Source organism: Hylobates moloch, unplaced genomic scaffold, assembly GCF_009828535.3.
Source record: "Hylobates moloch isolate HMO894 unplaced genomic scaffold, HMol_V3 SCAFFOLD_10, whole genome shotgun sequence".
Taxonomy (NCBI): Eukaryota; Metazoa; Chordata; class Mammalia; order Primates; family Hylobatidae; genus Hylobates; species Hylobates moloch.
In genome coordinates this window covers 84951251-84971388 of record NW_026652285.1, presented here as the reverse complement: position 1 = coordinate 84971388, position 20138 = coordinate 84951251, and the positions used below count along the sequence as shown (strand labels likewise).

Here is a 20138-nt window from a genome sequence, read left to right as displayed (position 1 = left end):
AAAAAAAAAAAAAGAAAGAAAAACAAAAAGGAACTTGGAATAAAAGACTTTTAGTTAATAATGGTGTTTATTTCATAACGACTGGTTCATTGTGACAAATGTGCCACACTAATATAAAATGTTAATACCGGATGTGAGGCTTGAGAATTCTCTCTACTACCTTCACAATAATTCTGTAATTCTGATAATGTTCTAAAATGCAGTTTATTTTTAAAAAATTATTCACTAGCTGCCTATTTTGCCACCTTATGATTCTATTTTAAGGAATATTCCCAACTGTTTAAAAACTACTGTTTCCTCTTCAGGCATGTTTTTAAGTGGTTAGAAGACAGAAAAAGCAAAACTTCAGGCTCGGAGAACAGAATGGGTATGTGGGGAAAAAAGAGATACCCTGAGAAAGAACTGAGCCCCAGGTGAGAGCCATCATTCCTATCACAGTACTAGCAACGTGGCTCTTTTCACCTTGAAAACCGAGAAAACTGCCAGTGCATTCACAACATACACAGCCTCTTCTGACCATGGGGGGAAAAAGGCTGGGAGATGCAGTGGTAACAGAAAGTTGGTAGTGCTAGGAAGTTATCATTCAACAAAGGTTTTTGCTGAAAGATAAATCAGCCGCTCTGAGGAGTTTTATGACTCAAACTGCTCTAAAGCCCCCAAGGCCCAAAGAAACATCTGGTGTCCAAACTGTTATTATTTCTACTTTTAACAAAAGTAGTCAGAAAAGTACTCAATATAAATGTTGAGGCCAGGCGTGGTGGCTCACACCTGTAATCTCAGCACTTTAGGAGGCCGAGATCGGTGGATCACCTGAGATCAGAAGTTCGAGACCAGCCTGGCCAACACGGCAAAACCCCGTCTCTACTAAAAATACAAAAACTAGCTGAGCGTGGTGGCATGTGCCTGTAATCCCAGCTACCCAGGAGGCTGGGGCAGGTGATCCACTTGAACCTGGGAGGCGGAGTTTGCAGTAAGCTGAGATCATGCCACTGCACACCTGCCTGGGCAAGAGAGTGCGACTCTGTCTCAAAAAAAAAAAATTAAAAAAAATTAAATTTCTTTTGCTCTGGTTCTGTTTTTTAAAAACTGTGCAGATGGAAGCACTGGAGTAGATAAATGTCACGTTGCTTCAATAAATAGTGTTAGGTGGTTTCCTTGTTTTTTACATGAAAAACTGTGGCAATGGATTCTGTGATAGATTTCTACTGCTGTGGCTAAAGAAAGCCCAGCCAGCCGCAAAACTGGCTATTTTTTTTTTCATTTCATTATTATTATACTTTAAGTTTTAGAGTACATGTGCACAACGTGCAGGTTACATATGTATACATGTGCCATGTTGGTGTGCTGCACCCATTAACTCATCATTTAGTATTAGGTATATCTCCTAATGCTATCCCCCCCTCCCCCCACCCCACAACAGTCCCCTGTGTGTGATGTTCCCCTTCCTGTGTCCACATGTTCTCATTGCTCAATTCCCACCTATGAGTGAGAACATGCAGTGTTTGTTTTAATGTCCTTGCGATAGTTTGCTGAGAATGATGGTTTCCAGTTTCATCCATGTCCCTACAAAGGACACGAACTCATCATTTTTTATGGCTGCATAGTATTCAATGGTGTATATGTGCCACATTTTCTTAATCCAGTCTATCGTTGTTGGACATTTAGGTTGATTCCAAGTCTTTGCTATTGTGAATAGTGCCGCTATAAACATATGTGTGCATATGTCTTTACAGCAGCATGATTTATAATCCTTTAGGTATACACCCAGTGAAAAACTGGGTTTCTATATAGCAAATCAGAAACTAAAACCTAATAGGTGAAGTATTATATACAGTGTCCATTAGCATGTTTTACATACGTTTGCTGGGTGAGTCTGTATAACTTAAGAAATGAGAGTTGAGTGAACCCCTTCAGGAAAGACAACACAGGACAAGTGAGAACAAGCTGTAGTGACTTAACTACCTACGGGAATGAGATGAGTGGGCTGGGATTCTTCCAGTTTGCTCCTCAACCAGTCAAAATCCTGGTATCTTCGACGAACAGAATATTCTGGCAGGTCAAACTCCACCCGAGTACTCTGCAAAGAAGAGAATGGAAAAAAAATAAGCATAAGGGAATAGCATATCTTGGCTGAAGGGAAGGAAAAAAGCTCTCTTAGAATAACCAAACTAGGCAAGATCACATTTTCCTTCCACCAAACACACCAGCCAAATGGCAGAGTTTACCAACACAGAATAGACCAGTCTAGGACACTGAGCCCAGTTAAAAATTCAAGGAGCTGGAATAAAAATGCCAGTCTTCCGAGATTGTGCCACTGCACTCCAGCCTGGGTGACAGAGCGAGACTCCGTCTCAAAAAAAAAAAAAAAAAAAAAAGCCACTTTTTTTTTTCCCTACCCTCAGGAAATAGAATTCAACTAACCCCCAGAATTGTTTAGAAACATTTGATTCATTTCCTCCAAGCTTAACTCTAACAATTTCTTTTAGCAGAAAAAATCCACTTAGGATATTGCTACTAAATCCAAATCTGTGAAAAGAAATTGTCTCCACCTTCTGCTAAATATGCTGACAAGTTTTGCCAGAGGAAATAAAAAGTAAAGATAATAGATCACTGCTCATTTCGGGGACAGATTAGATGAAAATAGAAAAGGTTTTGCTTAATCTGCCACATTCTGCCAGAACCACAACCCTGGAACTGTTATATTTTAGATGGATAAGAAAAAATCTAGAAATAATACAAAAATGCCATTGCATTGCAGAAAAATATTAATAATCTCACCCCTTTTTCTCAATTTTTAAAGTTTTCTGAAATGTGATTGCAGCACTTTAATAATGAAAATCAATGTTAAATAAAATTAAGTTGATTTATAACAAAACAAGATTTTTACTCATTTACTGGCACAAATTAAACCGTGTCTCACATAAGCCATTTTTCCCTATGAGGATACACACTATATGACTGTCATGGTTCTCAGAAATTAAAGTACAAGATAAAAATGGGTCAAGCTACATCTCATAAATTTACTCTTTTAAGCCAAAAGTCTGTTTTAATTCACAGCACCAAGAAAATCTTTAAGCACATGAACGAGAGTCGTTCCTCAAAGAAAAAGCTGTGAACAGCTCTAGCATCAAAAATTATGATTTCATCCTCCCCAAAACCTGTGTTCACAGTCTTAGCAAAATGGTGAAGTTCAAGGACTCGTTCTTGGACTGACCCCCAACTAACTGCACTGTTTCCCCTCTTCAAGTCCCACATACCAGCACATGCCTATGAAACCGACCTTCCCCTGTGTTTGCAAGGGTGAAGATGTGGGGAAAATTCACTCAATGTAGGTATTTGTGACTTATCAGATGATTTTCCCAAAGGAACTAGCATTGTAGGATTGGAGAGAGAAAAAAAAGACAACACTTAAATCCAGAGAGCAAGTCATTGTTGACAAATTTTCAAGCACAGCATGACAGAAATATTGGGAACAAGTGGCCTGATACTCCCATCCTCACACCGCCCACACAGGCGGAGTGGGAAGGACTCTGTGCCTATGCAGTTCTTGCATCCCTACCAGATCCCTAACATGTCACTAAGCCTCTTTGAGCCCTAGGTTCAACAGTAAGAAGAGAGTTAGGGCAGGGCGTGGTGGCTCATGCCTGTAATCCCAGCCCTTTAAGAGGCCAAAAAGGAAGGATCAGCTTGAGCCCTAGAGTTTGAGACCAGCCTGGGCAACATAGCGAGACCCCATCTCTGCAAAAAAAAAAGTTTTAAATTAGCCAGGTGTGGTAAGTGCATACTTGCAGTCCCTACTACTCAGAGGCTGAGGCAGGAGGATCGTCTGAACCCAGGAGGTCGAGACAACTGCAGTGAGCTGACTGTGCCACTGCACTTCAGCCTGGGCGACAGAGTGAGATCTTGTCTCAAAAAAACAAAAACAGAGTTGGAAGGGAAGTTCAAGACCTCCCATCTCCCCCCAACAGGCTCCATGTGAGAACTTGCCAATGATTATGGGCTAATGAAAGGCATATTTTGAAAGGTGACAAATTAAAGCAACTCATTTTCATTGTAAACCAAACTGATGCAAGGCTCTATTTTTTGCCTTCTTAAATGTTACACAATTATTGGCTGGGCGCAGTGGCTCACGCCTGTAATCCCAGCACTTTGGGAGGCCGAGGCGGGCTGATCATTTGGGGTCAGGAGTTCAAGATCAGCCTGGCCAACATGGTGAAACCCCGTTTTTATTAAAAATACAAAAATTAGCCAGTTGTGGTGGCGGGTGCCTGTAATCCCAGCTACTCAGGAGGCTGAGGCACAAGAATTGCTTGAACCCCAGAGGTGGAGGTTGCAGTAAGTCAAGACTGCGCCATTGCACTCCAGCCTGGGCAATAGAGCAAGAGACTCTGTCTCAAAAAAAAAAAAAAAAAAAAAAAAGTTACACAATTAACTGATGATTTCTCTTACGTTTTTCAGATCCATTTCATAAATTACAGTTTATTTAATGTTTCTACTCTAACTTTGAAATCATTTTTGGTAACTACAAAAGACAGCACAATAGAACACACGTTTTATTTTTGCCACAATCAATTTCACTTTTGGGGAACAGGCTTTTTTTTTTCCTTCTATTTATTCAGGTTATATACTTATTTTAAAACTTCAAGAAAAATAAATAGAAAATAAAAGATCAGCCATAATCCCTCTAAATAGAGAAAGACACAATTAACATGGTTTATATGTTTCCATATTTTTCTATGCATATTCATTCATTTACTCATTGTCTGTATCTCTTTTAGCACATCTTGGACATCTTTCTACAGCAGTAAGTTCAGATGTACATAGTCATTTTTAACATATACATAGTATTCCACTGAATGGTTACACGATAATTAAACCAAGTCCCCATTTAAGTTGTTTCCAATTTTTCCATCAATAAACAGTGCTTTTGTAAACATCATTGAGCACCTGATAATTCCCTTAAAATAAATTCCTAAAGATAGAATTGCTGGACAAAAGTGTACATATACTTTTTAATTGACAAACTGCTTTCAGAAATATAGCAATTTATATTCTTACCACATATTCGCAGGAACTAGTTATCTTTGGTGGACCGATAAACGAAAAATAATACATCATCTTTGTTTACAGTTGTTTCTTTAATTACTATTGGGATTGAACATCCTTTCAAATGTTTATTGGCCAAAAGAAGAAAAGTATTTTTCTTGTTTTATCAGGGGTCTTTTTAAAAATTATAAGTCCAGCCAGGTGCAGTGGCTCATGCCTGTAATCTTAGCACTTTGGGAGGCCGAGGCAGGCAGATAGCTTGAGTCCAGGAGTTCGAGACCAGCCTGAGCAACATGGCAAAACCCTATCTCTACAAAAAATGCAAAAATTAGCCGGGCATGGTGGCATGCACCTGTAGTCCCTGCTACTCAGGACGCTGAGGTGGGAGAATCGCTTGAGCCTGGGAGGCAGAGGTTACAGCTAGCCAAGACTGCACCACTGCACTCCAGTGTGAGCCACAGAGTAAGACCTCAACTCAAAAAAATAAAAATAAAAATAAAAATTGTGAGTCAAGTCTTTTTCATTTGTGTAAGTTCTTTATTACCATTTGCCTATCATGATTTCCAAATGGTTTGTCTGATACAGAATCTTTCCATTGTTTTATTATTGATTTCATCCATATTTGCCCTTTATGCTATTTTTGGGGTCTTCAATAAGAAGGCCATCCCCACTGCAAGCTTATAAAAATATTCACCTATAGTCTCTATGATTTTCTTTTCTAGTTATGTCTAATCACTGCTTTTCTACTTTAGGAATCTACCATTGGAAAATAATGTCTAAACTGTGGCAAGGATATTTGCATAATGATCTTCATTGCAATATTATTTAAATCAACAACGAATCAAAGCAACCTAAATATTCAACAATAAAAAACTATTAATGAAATTATGGCATATTTATTCTATGGTTGTCAGTAATTTTGTTGGTAAGACTTTTTTTTTTTTTTTTTTAATTTAGATAAGAGCCAGGAGTGGTGGCTCATGCCTGCAATCCCAACACTTCGGGAGGCCGAGGCAGGCGGATCACTTGAAGTCAGGAGTTCAAGACCAGCCTGGCCAACACGGTGAAACCCTGTCTCTACTAAAAATACAAAAATTAGCCAGGCATGGTGGTGCATACCTGTAGTCTCAGCTACTGTACTCGGGAGGCTGAGGAAGGAGAACTGCTTGAACCTGGGAGGCAGAGGTTACAGTGAGCCAAGATTGCGCCACTGCACTCCAGCCTGGGCAACAGAGCGAGACTTTGTCTCGCAAAAAAAAAAAAAAAAAAAAAAAATTCAATACAGTCCCCCAGGCTGGAAGGCAGTGGCACAATCATAGTTCACTGTAGCCTCAAACTCCTGGGCTCAGGCAATCCTCCCACCTCAGCCTCCCAAGTACCTGGACCACAGGCACATGCCACCATATCTGGCTGATTTTTGGTGGTTTTTTTTTTTTTTTCTAGAGATAGGGGTCTCACTATGTTGCCCAGGCTGGTCTCTAACTCCTGACCTTAAGCAATCCTCTGTCTCAGCCTTCCAAAGTGATGGGATTACAAGCATGAGCCACCACAACCAGGGTGTAAGACACTGTTGTTTTGAGGGGTTTTTTTTGAGACAGAGTCTCACTCTGTCGACCAGGCTGGAGTATAGTGGCGTGATGTCGGCTCACTGCAACCTCCACACCTCCCAGGTTCAGGTGATTCTCCTGCCTCAGCTTCCCAAGTAGCTGGGACTACAGGCGTGCACCACCACACCCAGATAATTTTTGTATTTTTAGTAGAGATGGGGTTTCACCATGTTGACCAGGCTGGTCTCAAATTCCTGACCTCAAGTGATCCACCCACCTCAGCTTCCCAAAGTGCTGGGATTATATGCATGAGGCACTATGCCCGGCCTGTTGTTTTAAGGGAAAATGGGAGGATACAAAATTAATTGTACATAAGGATTTCATTTACATTAATATCTGGATATTAAAAAATTTAGAAGAAAAATTTAAAGCTGATAATGAGAACTGTCCTCTTTATATTCACCCTTATTTCCAAATTTTACACCATTCTCATACAATATTTTTATAGTCTCACACACACACAATGCTCATTTTTTAGAAGCTCCTTTAAGGACATCGGGAACTTAATACAGCAAGAAAAACTTGTTTGATGCTTTGGAAAGCAATAAGGTAAGAAGTTATCATGAAATGGATGCTCAAGGTCAGGCGTGTTGGCTCACACCTGTAATCCCAGCACTTTGGGAGGCCAAGGTGGGCAGATCACTTGGTCAAGAGTTCAAGACCAGCCTGGCCAACATGGTGAAATGCCATCTCTACTAAAAATACAAAAGTTAGCCGAGTGCGGTGGTCCATGCCTGTAGTCCCAGCTACTCGGGAGGGTGAGGCAGGAGAATTGCTTGAATCTGGGAGGCGGAGGTTGCAGTGAGCCGAGATCGCGTCACTACACTCCAGCCTGGGTGACACAGGACGACTCCATCTCAAAAAATAAATAAATAAATGGATGCTTGCACACTCTCTGACCCAGTATTTATTTTACTTATTTTTACCACAATTTGTTCTAGAAAAGATGAAGTGATAGGTAAAATACGATCAAATGACATAAATTAGAAGTAGGTGAAAAAGATAAAGAAAAAACAAGGACAGAGGGAAAAAGTAGAGCCAGGAATGAGGCTACCAAAACACACTCACAATGAAACACTGCACACCAGCTAAAACTGGGCCAGAGACACTACTTGGAATTTCTGGATAGAAATACATTTATAGGACTCACAGTATTCATAAAACAGGCAGACCAGTAAAACTCCAAAGATAAGTTTGTAGTAAATTTTTCCTCTGTGAAATTCAGGATCTAACTTAGGAAAATTTAAAAATATACATTTATCTCTATTTTTGAATAGCTATAGTAAACAATTTTTAAAAAAGAATGAAAAGCATACACGCACAATTCCATAATCAGAGACAACCACTACATCACTTTGTTCTATGTCCTTCCACATCGTGTGTCCACAATGCAGAATGTCCAAAGATCACAAGGTCACGGGCGCACAGGTACAGTCAGGTCTAAGAACAGGTGACCAAGCACAAGAATCATAGTCAAGAAGACTCATTTTTGCTATGCTAGAAGTGTAACACCATCACTCCACGTGAATACATCTCTGGTCATCTCCAGACATCCCTGGCAATTTTTTTTTCCTTTGAAAGTTCAACATTTTAGAAGACCCAGCACAGAATCACAGTCTAATCGGTCACCCAGCAGGGCACTCCACCTACTGGGCCTCACTCACCCTACCACATAAGGTCTCCCCTTATGCCCCAAGAGCTGACATGCCCAACAACTGTGGCCCAGGGCCATTCCGAAGAACATCCATTTGATCCAAAATTTACAACTGAGTCACTCCAGAGAGACGTGGTCTTTATCACAAGTGCCATCTGTGCAGGCCACAGCTGGATCTTAAGATTTCTAGGCAACCCCCATCTCCCAACAAAGGGATCTCTTCCCTTATCAAAGAAAAACCAGCCAGTCCCATTCTGCCTCAAAACCCCACTGCCCTGAGAATGACAATTACAGAGGCTTCCAGCCTTTCATCCTCACGCTCCTCTGCCTTCCTTTCTTCCGACATGGACTTCCACTTATCTCGTTCCTCTCAGATCTTTCTGCCAAGCTCTCTGGAAGACCCATGCCATAGTTAATAAAGTCTTGGCGTTCTTCTGCCCATTCAAATTCTGAAACCTGGCTCTCCCTGAGAATGGGGCTTCCCTGCCATCAGTCCCTCTGTGAGCTGCTCGCCTTCCACAAGCCTCACCCGGCCCAAGGCCAGGAGCTGCTGCTGACATGCTCCTCTTTCCACACAGACCCTGATCACCACTCCTCCACCACCCTGTGAAAACCCTTCTGAGGCTCGTGCCATCCAGTGACATACATCCTCTATCTCTCCCGCACAGCTGTCATCCACTGACAGCTCTGCCATTTCTCCTGATGCCCTGAAGGTTCAAGCAGCTGGCTCTCAGGCTTCCTTTCCAAGCCCTTCCGCAACCTAGGTGCCCTCGAGATCTAGGTGGCTCACACACACAACACCAGCCTCTAGGCAAGCAATGTCTCCTTCCATTCCACAGCCTCTCCCAGATCGTCACCAGGGAGAAACCCACACATCTCCCTCTAAATGACATCCCCTATATTTCAGACTCTTCCTCTTCCCAACATCCCTGGTTTCTCAGCCTCTTGGGACCTAAGTTCCTTGACATTCCATCCATTCATGTCTTTACTTCCTTCCTTCTTTACTCAGCATCCATTCCATGGCCCAGAACTTCAATCACTTACTTACAACAATATCTAAATGTTCCCTCCCGACCGCCCATTCACCCAACTTGTAAAAACCCACTTGCTCTACCAGACCTGGGCATGTGAGCACAACCAGACCCTCCAACATTGCCAGGCACCCTTTTCATACTCCTTTAAGTCAGCTCACTCTCACATTGTCCAAATCATTTATCAAAAAGCCCATAAAAGTTTTGAAAATTTCTAATCCCCACTTCAAACCACCCCTACCCTTAGAAGACTTCATCATTTATTCAGAGAGAAAACTGCAGATATAAGCAAAGAACCCCTTAACTTCCTGCCACAAAACAAACTTCCCTTCCTTCTCCACAAACAATGGAAAAAGTACACCGCCCCTTCAGTGGCAATTCTAGCTTCCTCCGTCTTCCCAGAAGCCTCCATCCTACTCTCCAATCTTCAACCTAATGCCTTCTTCTCTACCAATACTGGGCAACTGGCACTTAAACAAGTCTCTTTCATCCTTAAAAACAGCAGCAGCCCCCCACCCCCCGCCAAAAAAAACAACAGCCTCCCTCTCCCTCAAACCCACACCCACTTCTGACCACTGCTCTCTATGCTTGCTTTCATTGCCAAAATTCTAACACTCTTCTCTCTCTTACCCCTCACGCACTCTAACGCACTTGGGTTCTGCATCACTACACCAACGAAACTGCTCACACCACAGTCAGCAGTAACTGTGCCATTAAACTAACGTCCACTTTGCATTGCACATAATTCAGCCTCTGAGCAGCCTTTAGACTCCGTTGACCACTGAGGCATTTAGAAAGAGGAACTAGTTGGGGTGTTATGACTTTTTTTTTTTTTTTTTTACACACCACTGGTAATGAGGCTAGACACAAGAAAATAATAACCCCTGAAGGGAGTTGAAGGCTTGCCTCTGTTTCCTCACCCTCACGTCTATTGTCAGTTTCAACCACACAGATCATGCTACTAGACCACAGTGCTGGGTATTGGGGCCACCCCTCTCTTGAAAATCATGTCTTTTGGGCCAGGCGCAGTGGCTCATGCCTATAATCCCAGCACTTTGGTAAACTGAGGTGGGCAGATCACCTGAGGTCAGGAGTTTGAGACCAGCCTGTCCAAAATGATGAAACCCTAACTCTACTAAAAATACAAAAATTAGCCAGGCACAGTGCTGTAATCCCAGCTACTCAGGACGCTGAGGCAGGAGAATCGCTTGAACCTGGGAGGCAGAGGCTGCAGCGAGCCGAGGTCAGACCACTGCACTCCAGCCTGAGCAACAGAGCAAGACTCTGTTAAAAAAGAAAAAAAAAAGAAAAAAAGAAAATCATGTCTTTTGGGCAAGATTATTAAAATTTATTATCTTTAGAATCTGAGAGACCTGGACTCAAGTTCTAGCTCCACCACCCATGAGTTGCATGTCTTTGAGCAACTTTCTTAACATCTCTGTCTCTGAATTTTCTCATTTGTAAGACAACGGTATTTATATCTACTTCATTGAGTGTGAAGATTAAGTGATATATACGTAAAGCATTTAGCACAAAATAAATGAGGGCACATCCATACAATGAAACACTATTGCAGTCTTATAAACAATGGCATAAAAGCATGCTTACTGGCATTTCCTAGCATAGAAAGATGTTCACAATGTATTAAGTGAATTGGCAGTATAAAAATACTCATTTTTGTAACTGGATGAAGAAAAGTAGTATAGAAAGTCACCAACAATTATTTCTGGCTGGTGAGCATATAGGCATTCTTTAGTGTTTTAGCTTACTTGAACTTTCTTTTTTTTCTACAACAAACATACATTACTTATAGGACATAAAAATAAAAGGGTTTCAATTGCAAAAAAGTGCATGGTAAGTGTCCAATAACTAGCTGCTGTTATGATGTTACTTTCTTGGAGTCTGCAGAAAAAAAGAGCCAGAAGCTGCCTGCCCTAAGAAGGCCGAAACTGGCTCTCCACCACTGGGGAGAGGATATACTGGTACCTTAGATTTGGGTGGATAATTCTTTGCCTACATTGGCTGTCAGCCCTCAACTCATTTTAGCTCAGGTGAAAAGAGCTCTGTACTTTGTCCAGCCCTGGTCATCAGGAATCTGAATTAGGACTAGAGCATCAAAGCCTTAAGGTAATAAAGCAAAGCATTTGAACAACCTTGTCCTCTGACCATTAACTTTGTTTGAGGACCTCTGCAGAAGTGGAAGTCCCAGGACAGGGTCAGGTGTTAGGATCCCGTGTTCCTCCTGTTTGTTCTATTTCTCTCATTCTCACACACCCCCACCATATCCTTCAATACAACTTCAGAAAGAAGCCTCTGAATGCACCACCAAAATATAAACCCAGTGTCACTATTAGAAACAGGAAAAGAAGACAACTCTGGTTTGGGATCAGACGTGAAAGAAATGATAAAAAGTAAAACTCAGTTCTGCAACAAGATTATCTTGAGGTGCTGGCATCACAGCCAAGTGAAAATGTGCTGCTAGAACTCGGAAAACGTTACTCTAAGGCATTTAATGACTTATAGGAAATCAAGCCCAAGAGAAGGGATAGAAATAAGAACACAGAAGGAAAAAGGCAGGGAAGGAAAGAGAAGCAGCACAGGAAGGACTGGCGAGTTGCAGCTGCGCGTTAGCCTCTGAATCAGTTAACAGCAGTCCTGCAGTATTTGCATTTTGGGGCAGAAGAATCAAGAAGCCAAGGGAAAATGTCACGGTGGGCAAGCACTGCTGTGCCAGCAAGGCGGTCATTTTGTCATTTGGCTGTTTACAGCACCAACTCAAGAAAAACAGGCTTACCTTTCACTGACTACGGGGTAAAAAATAAGGTCACCCTAGAAAAAAATAAATAAATGGATGTAATTCCTGGAAATATGTATATTAATCTAGGTCCCCTGAGGAAATAACATATGTAAGCATCTAGCCCAATGTCTGGGCTAGGCGCCCAGTGGTGTAGTGGGCTAAGACTGTGCATGTGCACACGTACGTACATAGACATATCTTTACATGCGAAGCTGGTGCAGAAAACACAGCATAGCAGCCAGACATAGTGGCTCATGCTTGTAATCCCAGCACTTTGGGAGGTCCAGGCAGGCAGATCACCTGACACCAGGAGTTCAAGACCAGGCTGGACAACACAGTAAAACCTCATCTCTACTAAAAATACAAAAATTAGCCAGGCATGGTGGCACACACCTGTAGTCCCAGCTACTCGGGAGGCTGAGGCAGGAGAATCCCCTTGAACCCAGAGGGCAGAGGTTGTAGTGAGTTGAGATCACGCCACTACACTCCAGCCTGGACGACAGAGGGAGACTCTGTCTCAAAAAAAAAAAAAGGGGGGAGAAAGAGATTAGAGTTTTGCTGCCATAAATCAAGGGTACTAGGAGCCACCTGGAGCTGGAAGGGGCAAGGAAGTTTTCTCCCCTAAGACCTTCAAAGGGAGTGTGGCCCTGCCAATATCTTGCTTTAGGCTTCTGGCCTCCACAAGTGTGGAAGAATATATTTCTATTGATTTAAACCGCCAAGTTGTGGTAATTTGTTAGGACAGTCCTAGCAAACTAATAGATTTCTACTTAAATTGTCCCTTGAAAAATCTTGTTTTATAATTTAACATTATTTAGCCCAACACTCCAATGTTCTTGAAAAAGAGACTAGAGACTTATTTATCGTATAGTATTTTGTCAACTGAAAAAAAAAAAAAAAAAAAAGAAAAAAAAGAAAGAAAAGAAAAGACAGAGTAGTAACATCAAAAAACTGGATCAGGCTTAAATGTCCATAGAGAAAAGATATTATATAATTATTGCATAAATAATTAGGCAGAGATTGAAAGAGTAAGCTAGACATGGTCATATGAACATGGAAAGGTCTTCAAAAATACTATAAAATGGAAGGGAACATTGGAAAGCAATATTACACTGAAATCTAAATCATATACATTCTAACTATACATGTGTGCGAATGTAAACGCAAAGAAAAACGACTAGAAGGACACAGAGCAAATTTTAGCCATGGTTGCTTTCGGCAAGAAGGACAAGGTAAGTAAGAAGGGCTGAGGGAGGCTTCCTGCTTCCACTCAGTATGTGGCCTTCAGCATTGCTTCTTTTACTTTTTTACAAACATAAAATTTTCATCCAATAAGAGATGAAGAAACACTTGAGTGTTTCTCAATATATATAGAATATTCAAGAAACTTGGATATATATAGAGAGAATATTCAATATATATAGAATATTCAAGAAACTTGAGTATTCTATTCCCTGCTTGTCTTTCCAAAGAATTTTAAAAGGTACAGAACTTACAAAACTTTCAAAATAATTTTTTTCTACAATGAAGAAGAAAAAAGACACAGCAAAAGACGAGAGACATGCTCATCACAGCTTCTCTTAATGCCTTCCATAAAGACACCATCTATTAAAGGTTCCAAAAATATCTGTAAATCATTGTTATGTGACTTGGTGGGGGTGGGGTACCAAGAAATAGGATAGCTTCCTGACTAAACACTTTTTGTCCCAAAATATAAAGTGATAATGTGAATTCTCTCCCTAATAATGTCAATATTGTCATTCTTCCTCTAAATATGTGGCTTTCAACTGGTCGGGGGTGGGGTGGCAATCCTGTCCCCCAGGGAACATTTGGCAATGTCTGGAGACATTTTTGGTTGTCACAACTGGGGACTAAGGGAAGAACACTCCAGGGAAGAACACTCCTGCCATCTCATGGGTAGAGGACAGGGCTGCTAATAAACACTCTATAGGACAGCCCCCCCACAGCAAATAACTCTTCAGTCCAAAAGGTTAATACTGCCAAGATTGGGAAACCTTGTTCCAAGACTAAAACTTTAATACTATTTTAAATATTCAAAAAATAATTTTCATAAGTAACAAATGATACATTAAAATTATTCTTTTATAAGTGGAATTATGTAAAGAGTATGGTTTTAAAAAATTAAAATATAGGCTGTATAGTCCTACAAATTCAAATTAGAATCCTGGTTACCAACTTTGCAACTTTGAGCAAGTTATTTGAACTTTCCACCTCCATTTCCTCATCTGAAAAATTGTAACTAAAGGATATGTTTTATTTTTATTTTTATTATTTTTTTTTTTTGAGACACTCCAAGTAGCTGGGACCACAGGTGCCCGCCACCACGCCTGGCTAATTTTTTTTTATTTTTAGTAGAGACGGGGTTTCACCATGGTCTCAATCTCCTGACCTTGTGATCCGCCCGCCTCGGCCTCCCAAAGTGCTGGGATTACAAGCATGAGCCACTGCGTCTGGCCGGATATAAGTTTTAAGATTGTTATGATCTTGGCTGGGCGTGGTGGCTCATGCCTGTAATCCCAGCACTTTGGGAGGCCGAGGCGTGTGGATCACCTGAGGTCAGGAGTTTGAGACCAGCCTGGCCAATAAGGTGAAACCCTGTCTCTACTAAAAATACAAAAATTAGCTGGGCATAGTGGCACAGGCCTATAATCCCAGCTACTCAGGAGGCTGAGGCAAGAGAATTGCTTGAACCAGGGAGGTGGAAGTTGCAGTGAGCTGAGATCACACCACTGCACTCCAGCCTGGGCAACAGAGCAAGACTCTGTCTCAAAATAAAAAATTGTTATGATTTTAAAAGTTATTTAATCAATCAATTAAATCTCAACACCTGCCCACTACGTATCTGACACATACCAGAAAGACAGTATTAGTTTCTATCCTCCCATTATTCCTCCTCCTGCTACCATCAACCCCACCTAGGCCAAATTTTATTCATAGTCTCATCACAGTGATTTAGGTTGATACAATGATTCATAAATTTCAGAAGCAATACGATATTAACATGTTAAATAGTATCATGGTAAAAAAAAATAAGCGCACGTATAGGGATTGTTTATTTGAAAAATCTTAGTCACAATTTCTTCCTCATTCTAAGATTTAAAAAACTATTATATATAATCCTTTTCATCTGAATTACATCTATTCTCTCAAAAAGCCACACCCACAATTGTAATCAAGGTGAACAGAGTTGTACAATGAGGGGGAGAGCAAAGGCAAAATGCACTGAGGTAGACCCTAATTCCCTGAGACCACTCAACACGGGCATTCTATAACACAGGGACCTACTTTGGTGGTGATCCTATAGGTGATGTAAGTCTCCATTGTACACACATGCTTCTTGGGATCATCGACTATGACGAAGAGATCTCTAGTCTCACCATCAATATCATCATCAAGCTGAAGTCTGTTGAGAAGGGAAGATGAAGAAGCTGGACTTGAAGTACCTGCTGGAGTACCACCATTGGGCAAAATGAGATCCTAAAAGAAGAAAAGAGTACCTTAAAATTAAATGAAAACACATACTGGAGAATATCAGCAAAAAAATCCAAAAATAACTTTCGAAACACCTAAGCCTCTCCTTACTCAGTGTTTCTTGAGTGAACAAATCTTTTACGACCAAGAGAAACAAACTGTGGTAGTGCTTTGAATCAATTTCATGCCAATTCGTCTTTTAGGAAGTGCTGGAGAAACCAACATAAGTAAGCAGCTCAAGGGCAGAGAACATAATGGCCCCACCATCATCAAACCTCAACAAGGGGCTGGGCGCAGTGGCTCACGCCTGTAATCCCAGCACTTTTGGAGGCCGAGACGGGTGGCTCAACTGAGGTCACGAGTTCGAGACCAGCCTGGCCAACATGGTGAAACCCTGTCTCTACTAAATATACAAAAATTAGCTGGACATGGTGGCGCATGCCTGTGATCCCAGCTACTTGGGAAGCTGAGGCAGGAGAATCGCTTGAACCTAGGAGGCAGAGGTTGCAGTGAGCTGAGGCTGCACCATTGCACTCCAACCTGGGCGACAAGAGCAAAACTCCGTCAAAACAAACAAACAAACAAAAAAACCTCAACAAAGAAAGCTCCCTGTGAGCATACTCCGTTTTTCCCACTTTGTCAAGACCACAGCGTGGGCTCAGGTAAACGTTAAGAAACCTGGCTGGGAGCAGTACCTCATGCCTGTAATTCCAGCACTTTGGGAGGCCAAGGCGGGCAGATCACTTGAGGTCAGGAGTTCAAGACCAGCCTGGCCAACATGGTGAAATCCTGTCTCTACTAAAAAAAAAAAAATACAAATATTAGCTGGGCATGGTGGCGTGTGCCTGTAATCCCAGCTACTCGGGGGGCTGAGGCAGGAGAATTGCTTGAACCCCGGGAGGCAGAGGTTGCAGTGAGCCAGGATCATGCCACTGCACTCCAGCCTGGGTGACAGTGCAAGACTCCATCTCAAAAAAAAAGAAAAAAAAGAAAAAGGAAAAGAAGAGAGAGTGCAAGCACCTATAGATGTAAAGAAACTTAAGAGATCAACCAATTCCATTAAAACAAGACACAAAAAGATAAAGATTTTGAGATATTTAGGGAAATTTGAATATTGATATTAAGGAATCATTGGGTATGATAATGGAAGTATGATTTTACAAAATCTTCATCTTTTAAAATTATATACTAAAATATTTATGAATAAAGTAAAATGTCTGGCATTTGCTTCAAAATAATTAAGGATGAGTAGGTGGGGATATAAATGATGCAAGATGCCCAAGTTGATCACCATTGAAGCTGGTACCTGCAGGTTCATTATACAATTCTCTTCCCTTTTCTATATGCTTAAAATTTTCCATGACGTTCTTAAAAGAGAGTAGTGGGTAGGAAGGTAGTCAGTGGGCAAATGCCAGGAAAGGAAGGGAAAGATGGATTTTTAAAATTACAGACCTCGCTCTTTAGGTCTTGGTAGGAAGCCAGTGAATAAATTATGTCCCTACAGTATTCAAAAAATGGCTGTGAAACTGAGAAGGCCTAGTTAGTTATCTTGTTTGGTTTGAAGGTTTGGTAACAGAGCAGAGCCCTGCCTAGCAGCAGATGTGAAGGCCTCTGAATGTCACTTTGGAATAACTGGGAGACAGAGACTAAAGAATATGGCAAGAAAGTGACATGACACCATGGGAAGAGCCTTGGTGACCTGTGGGCCATCAGATCACAGGCTGGGGAGCAGGGGGTGCTTTCCCCATATTCTCTCCTCTTGGAGCTCTGCAGGTGAGTTATGATCTAGCCCCCAGGTAAGAGAACGTACAGGAAATTAGAGGTTAACCTAGCAGTCACATCCATGAGCTCTAGCTGATGATGGGACATCTGGGAAGAGCAATGGGACACAGTGGAGTGAAGAAGCATGGCCTGGGGTCAAGGGCAATGTCACCCAACTTGGGGGGTAACAGAAAGTACACAGAAAAGGCACCTTCAACTCCTATTTCTGCTGACCACAGATCACTTAATCACATACTTACTTATGCAGTATCAAAAAAACTGTAATTACTAAAAGGGTACCATTTTCACAGAAGGTACTCATGGCAATAGACCTCCCCCCTCCACTTCTCTCCCGCTGTGCTTCTGACTACAGGGCAGATGGACAAGCTCATCAGCTGGGACGTCACACCTTCAACAGCCCCTCTCAGTGTGGACATGACTGCAGAGTCCAACTACAGCAGCGGCCACTGATGGGACTGCCTTTTCAATGTACTGGTACCACGGGACACACAGTGTCCACACCCCAGTGTCTGAGGAGTTGTAGGGGGACAACATCTTCTCTGGAACTCCAGGATAAACATCATGTCTTGGTCATTTCAGTAAACATTTAAACACTGACCTCAGGCAGGATGCCATGCTAGGCATCACAGGCGCCCTCCCTTACATTTTATCAACACTAGCACACTGGGCCTCAGAACAGCTCTGTCAGTGGACAGACACTGCACAAAAGAAAAAGAATTCACAATCTTAAGGCAGAGATGCCAAAAGCAGCTCAGACAGTGGTTTCCCACAATCCAGCCTGGCTTGATCTCAGCAGCCTCCTTTCTTACCACCTCCTTCCACATCCGAGGGACCAGTTCCCAAGAACCACTCAGCTGTTTCATGCCCCTTATCTTTGCTGGAAAAGCTCCCCTGTTGTACATCATAATCTCCAAATATCTTCCAGGAATCTGTTTGAATCCCCTCTCCTTTAATGCTTTCCTTGACCCACTCCCTGGTAGAATTACTCACACCCTTCTCAATACTTTGAAGACACCTCCACTGAGGCATTTTGTAGTTTTAATCATTTATTTATACATCAAACATATCCACAAACACTGTAAGTCCCCAGTGACTGCAACTGTGCCTTGCTCATCATGTGTGTGTGTGTGTGACTGTATTGTAAGTGTGTGTGTGATTATCTTCCTGTCTCCCCAGGTCGGGTAGTGACTTCAAGCCAACTCCCCTAACATTTGCCCTGGGAACCTCAGCCAATAACCTTCCAGGAACAGCCCACATAAAGATATGAAATGTCTTGGGCCAGACAGTATGAAGTTAGTTCTCGAATCAGTTGTTGGGAGTGAGGGAGGGGAGAGTCAGTCAATCAGATCTTGCCACATACTCCAGATTCTTCCCTCCTATGCTACCCTGGCCCATGGTAGGTACTCAGTAAGTATTTCATGAATGAATGAATCTTCGAAACGACCAAATTCAATCCCTTGCCTATCAAAAGTATTCAATAAATGTCTGTGGAAGGACAAGCAACTGAGGCTAACCTGAGCCAGACTGCCCAGTTCTGAATCCCAGTACCACTAATTACTACCAGTGCAACTTAAGCAAGCTTCTTAATCTCTCTAAGCCCCAGTGTCCTCACTTATAAAATGGATATAGTGGGATTGAGTTAGTATATGGAAGTAGTTGGAATAGTGTCTGGTACATGGTTGGTGCTGTATCACTATTCTCTCTCTCTCTCTCTCTCTCACACACACACACACACACACACACACACACACACGTGCTTGTAAGTATTCTTGCATCCTCTTATAAACTATGAGGCTGGGTTCATAGCAGACACACAATAAATGTTGCTGAAAATAAAAATTGCATTGAGACCTGCAGTCTCAATATTTTCTTAATGATTTTATTATAACAAAGGATATCCAGAATAGCCTTTGTGAAGAGTTACAACTACATAGTTGATTAATAATGAAAACTCCCCATTGCTGCAAAATACCAATTTTCACTATGTAGGTCTCCATTATAAGAGCATTTCTTCCCCCTTCCCACTGTTTCTTTACCCTAGGAAGATAGATGCAGAGTGAGGTTGCTTTACAAACTCCTTTGGTTCAAAGAATTTCAATTTTAAGATACACCGTTATGGTCAGCCAGCCACAAGACAGAATATTAAATTAACATAAATCTGGCAAAATTTTATATTACATTAAACATATGATTTATGAAAAGAGAGTGGTATAGACTAGAAGCCAATATAGTTTTAATAAAAATAAGTCATGCTAAAACAATCTAATTTTTCTTTTTGATTCTATTGGAGGAATATGGGCAAGTGAATGATCTAGTCTCAGAGGAGCCTGACAAAGCCTCTCAAGGCATCTTTACATTAAGGGTAAAATGATGGCTCTCTGAATACAGAGACTGCATATTACTTGTCTTAATTTACCTCCCTCGTGCCAAGTACACAGCAGATGCTTAAAGAATGTGTTGGCCGCATGCAGTGGCTCACACCTGTAATCCCAGCACTTTGGGACGTTGAGGCGGGTGGATCACGAGGTCAGGGGGTCAAGACCAGCCTGACCAATATGGTAAAACCCCATCTCTACTAAAAATACAAAAATTAGCCGGGGGTGGTGGCACATGTCTGTAATCCCAGCTACTCAGGAGGCTGAGGCAGGAGAACTGCTCGAACTTGGGAGGCGGAGGTTGCAGTGAGCTGAGATCACCCCACTGCACTCCAACCTATGCGACAAGAGCAA

At 41.7% G+C, this 20138-nt stretch overlaps 1 protein-coding gene across 2 annotated transcripts in view; it reads right to left on the bottom strand.

Annotated features, from left to right (window-relative positions):
- The window catches only part of SNX30 (sorting nexin family member 30), a 122383-nt gene that overhangs the window by 58763 nt on the left and 43482 nt on the right, over positions 1-20138 (bottom strand). For both annotated transcript variants that reach the window (XM_032164895.2, XM_058444790.1), the window contains exons 2-3: positions 15442-15633; positions 1967-2077 (exon numbers count right to left, since the gene is read on the bottom strand). In XM_032164895.2, the coding sequence (XP_032020786.1) occupies positions 1967-2077; positions 15442-15633 (303 nt within the window). The remainder of the gene's footprint in view (positions 1-1966; positions 2078-15441; positions 15634-20138) is intronic.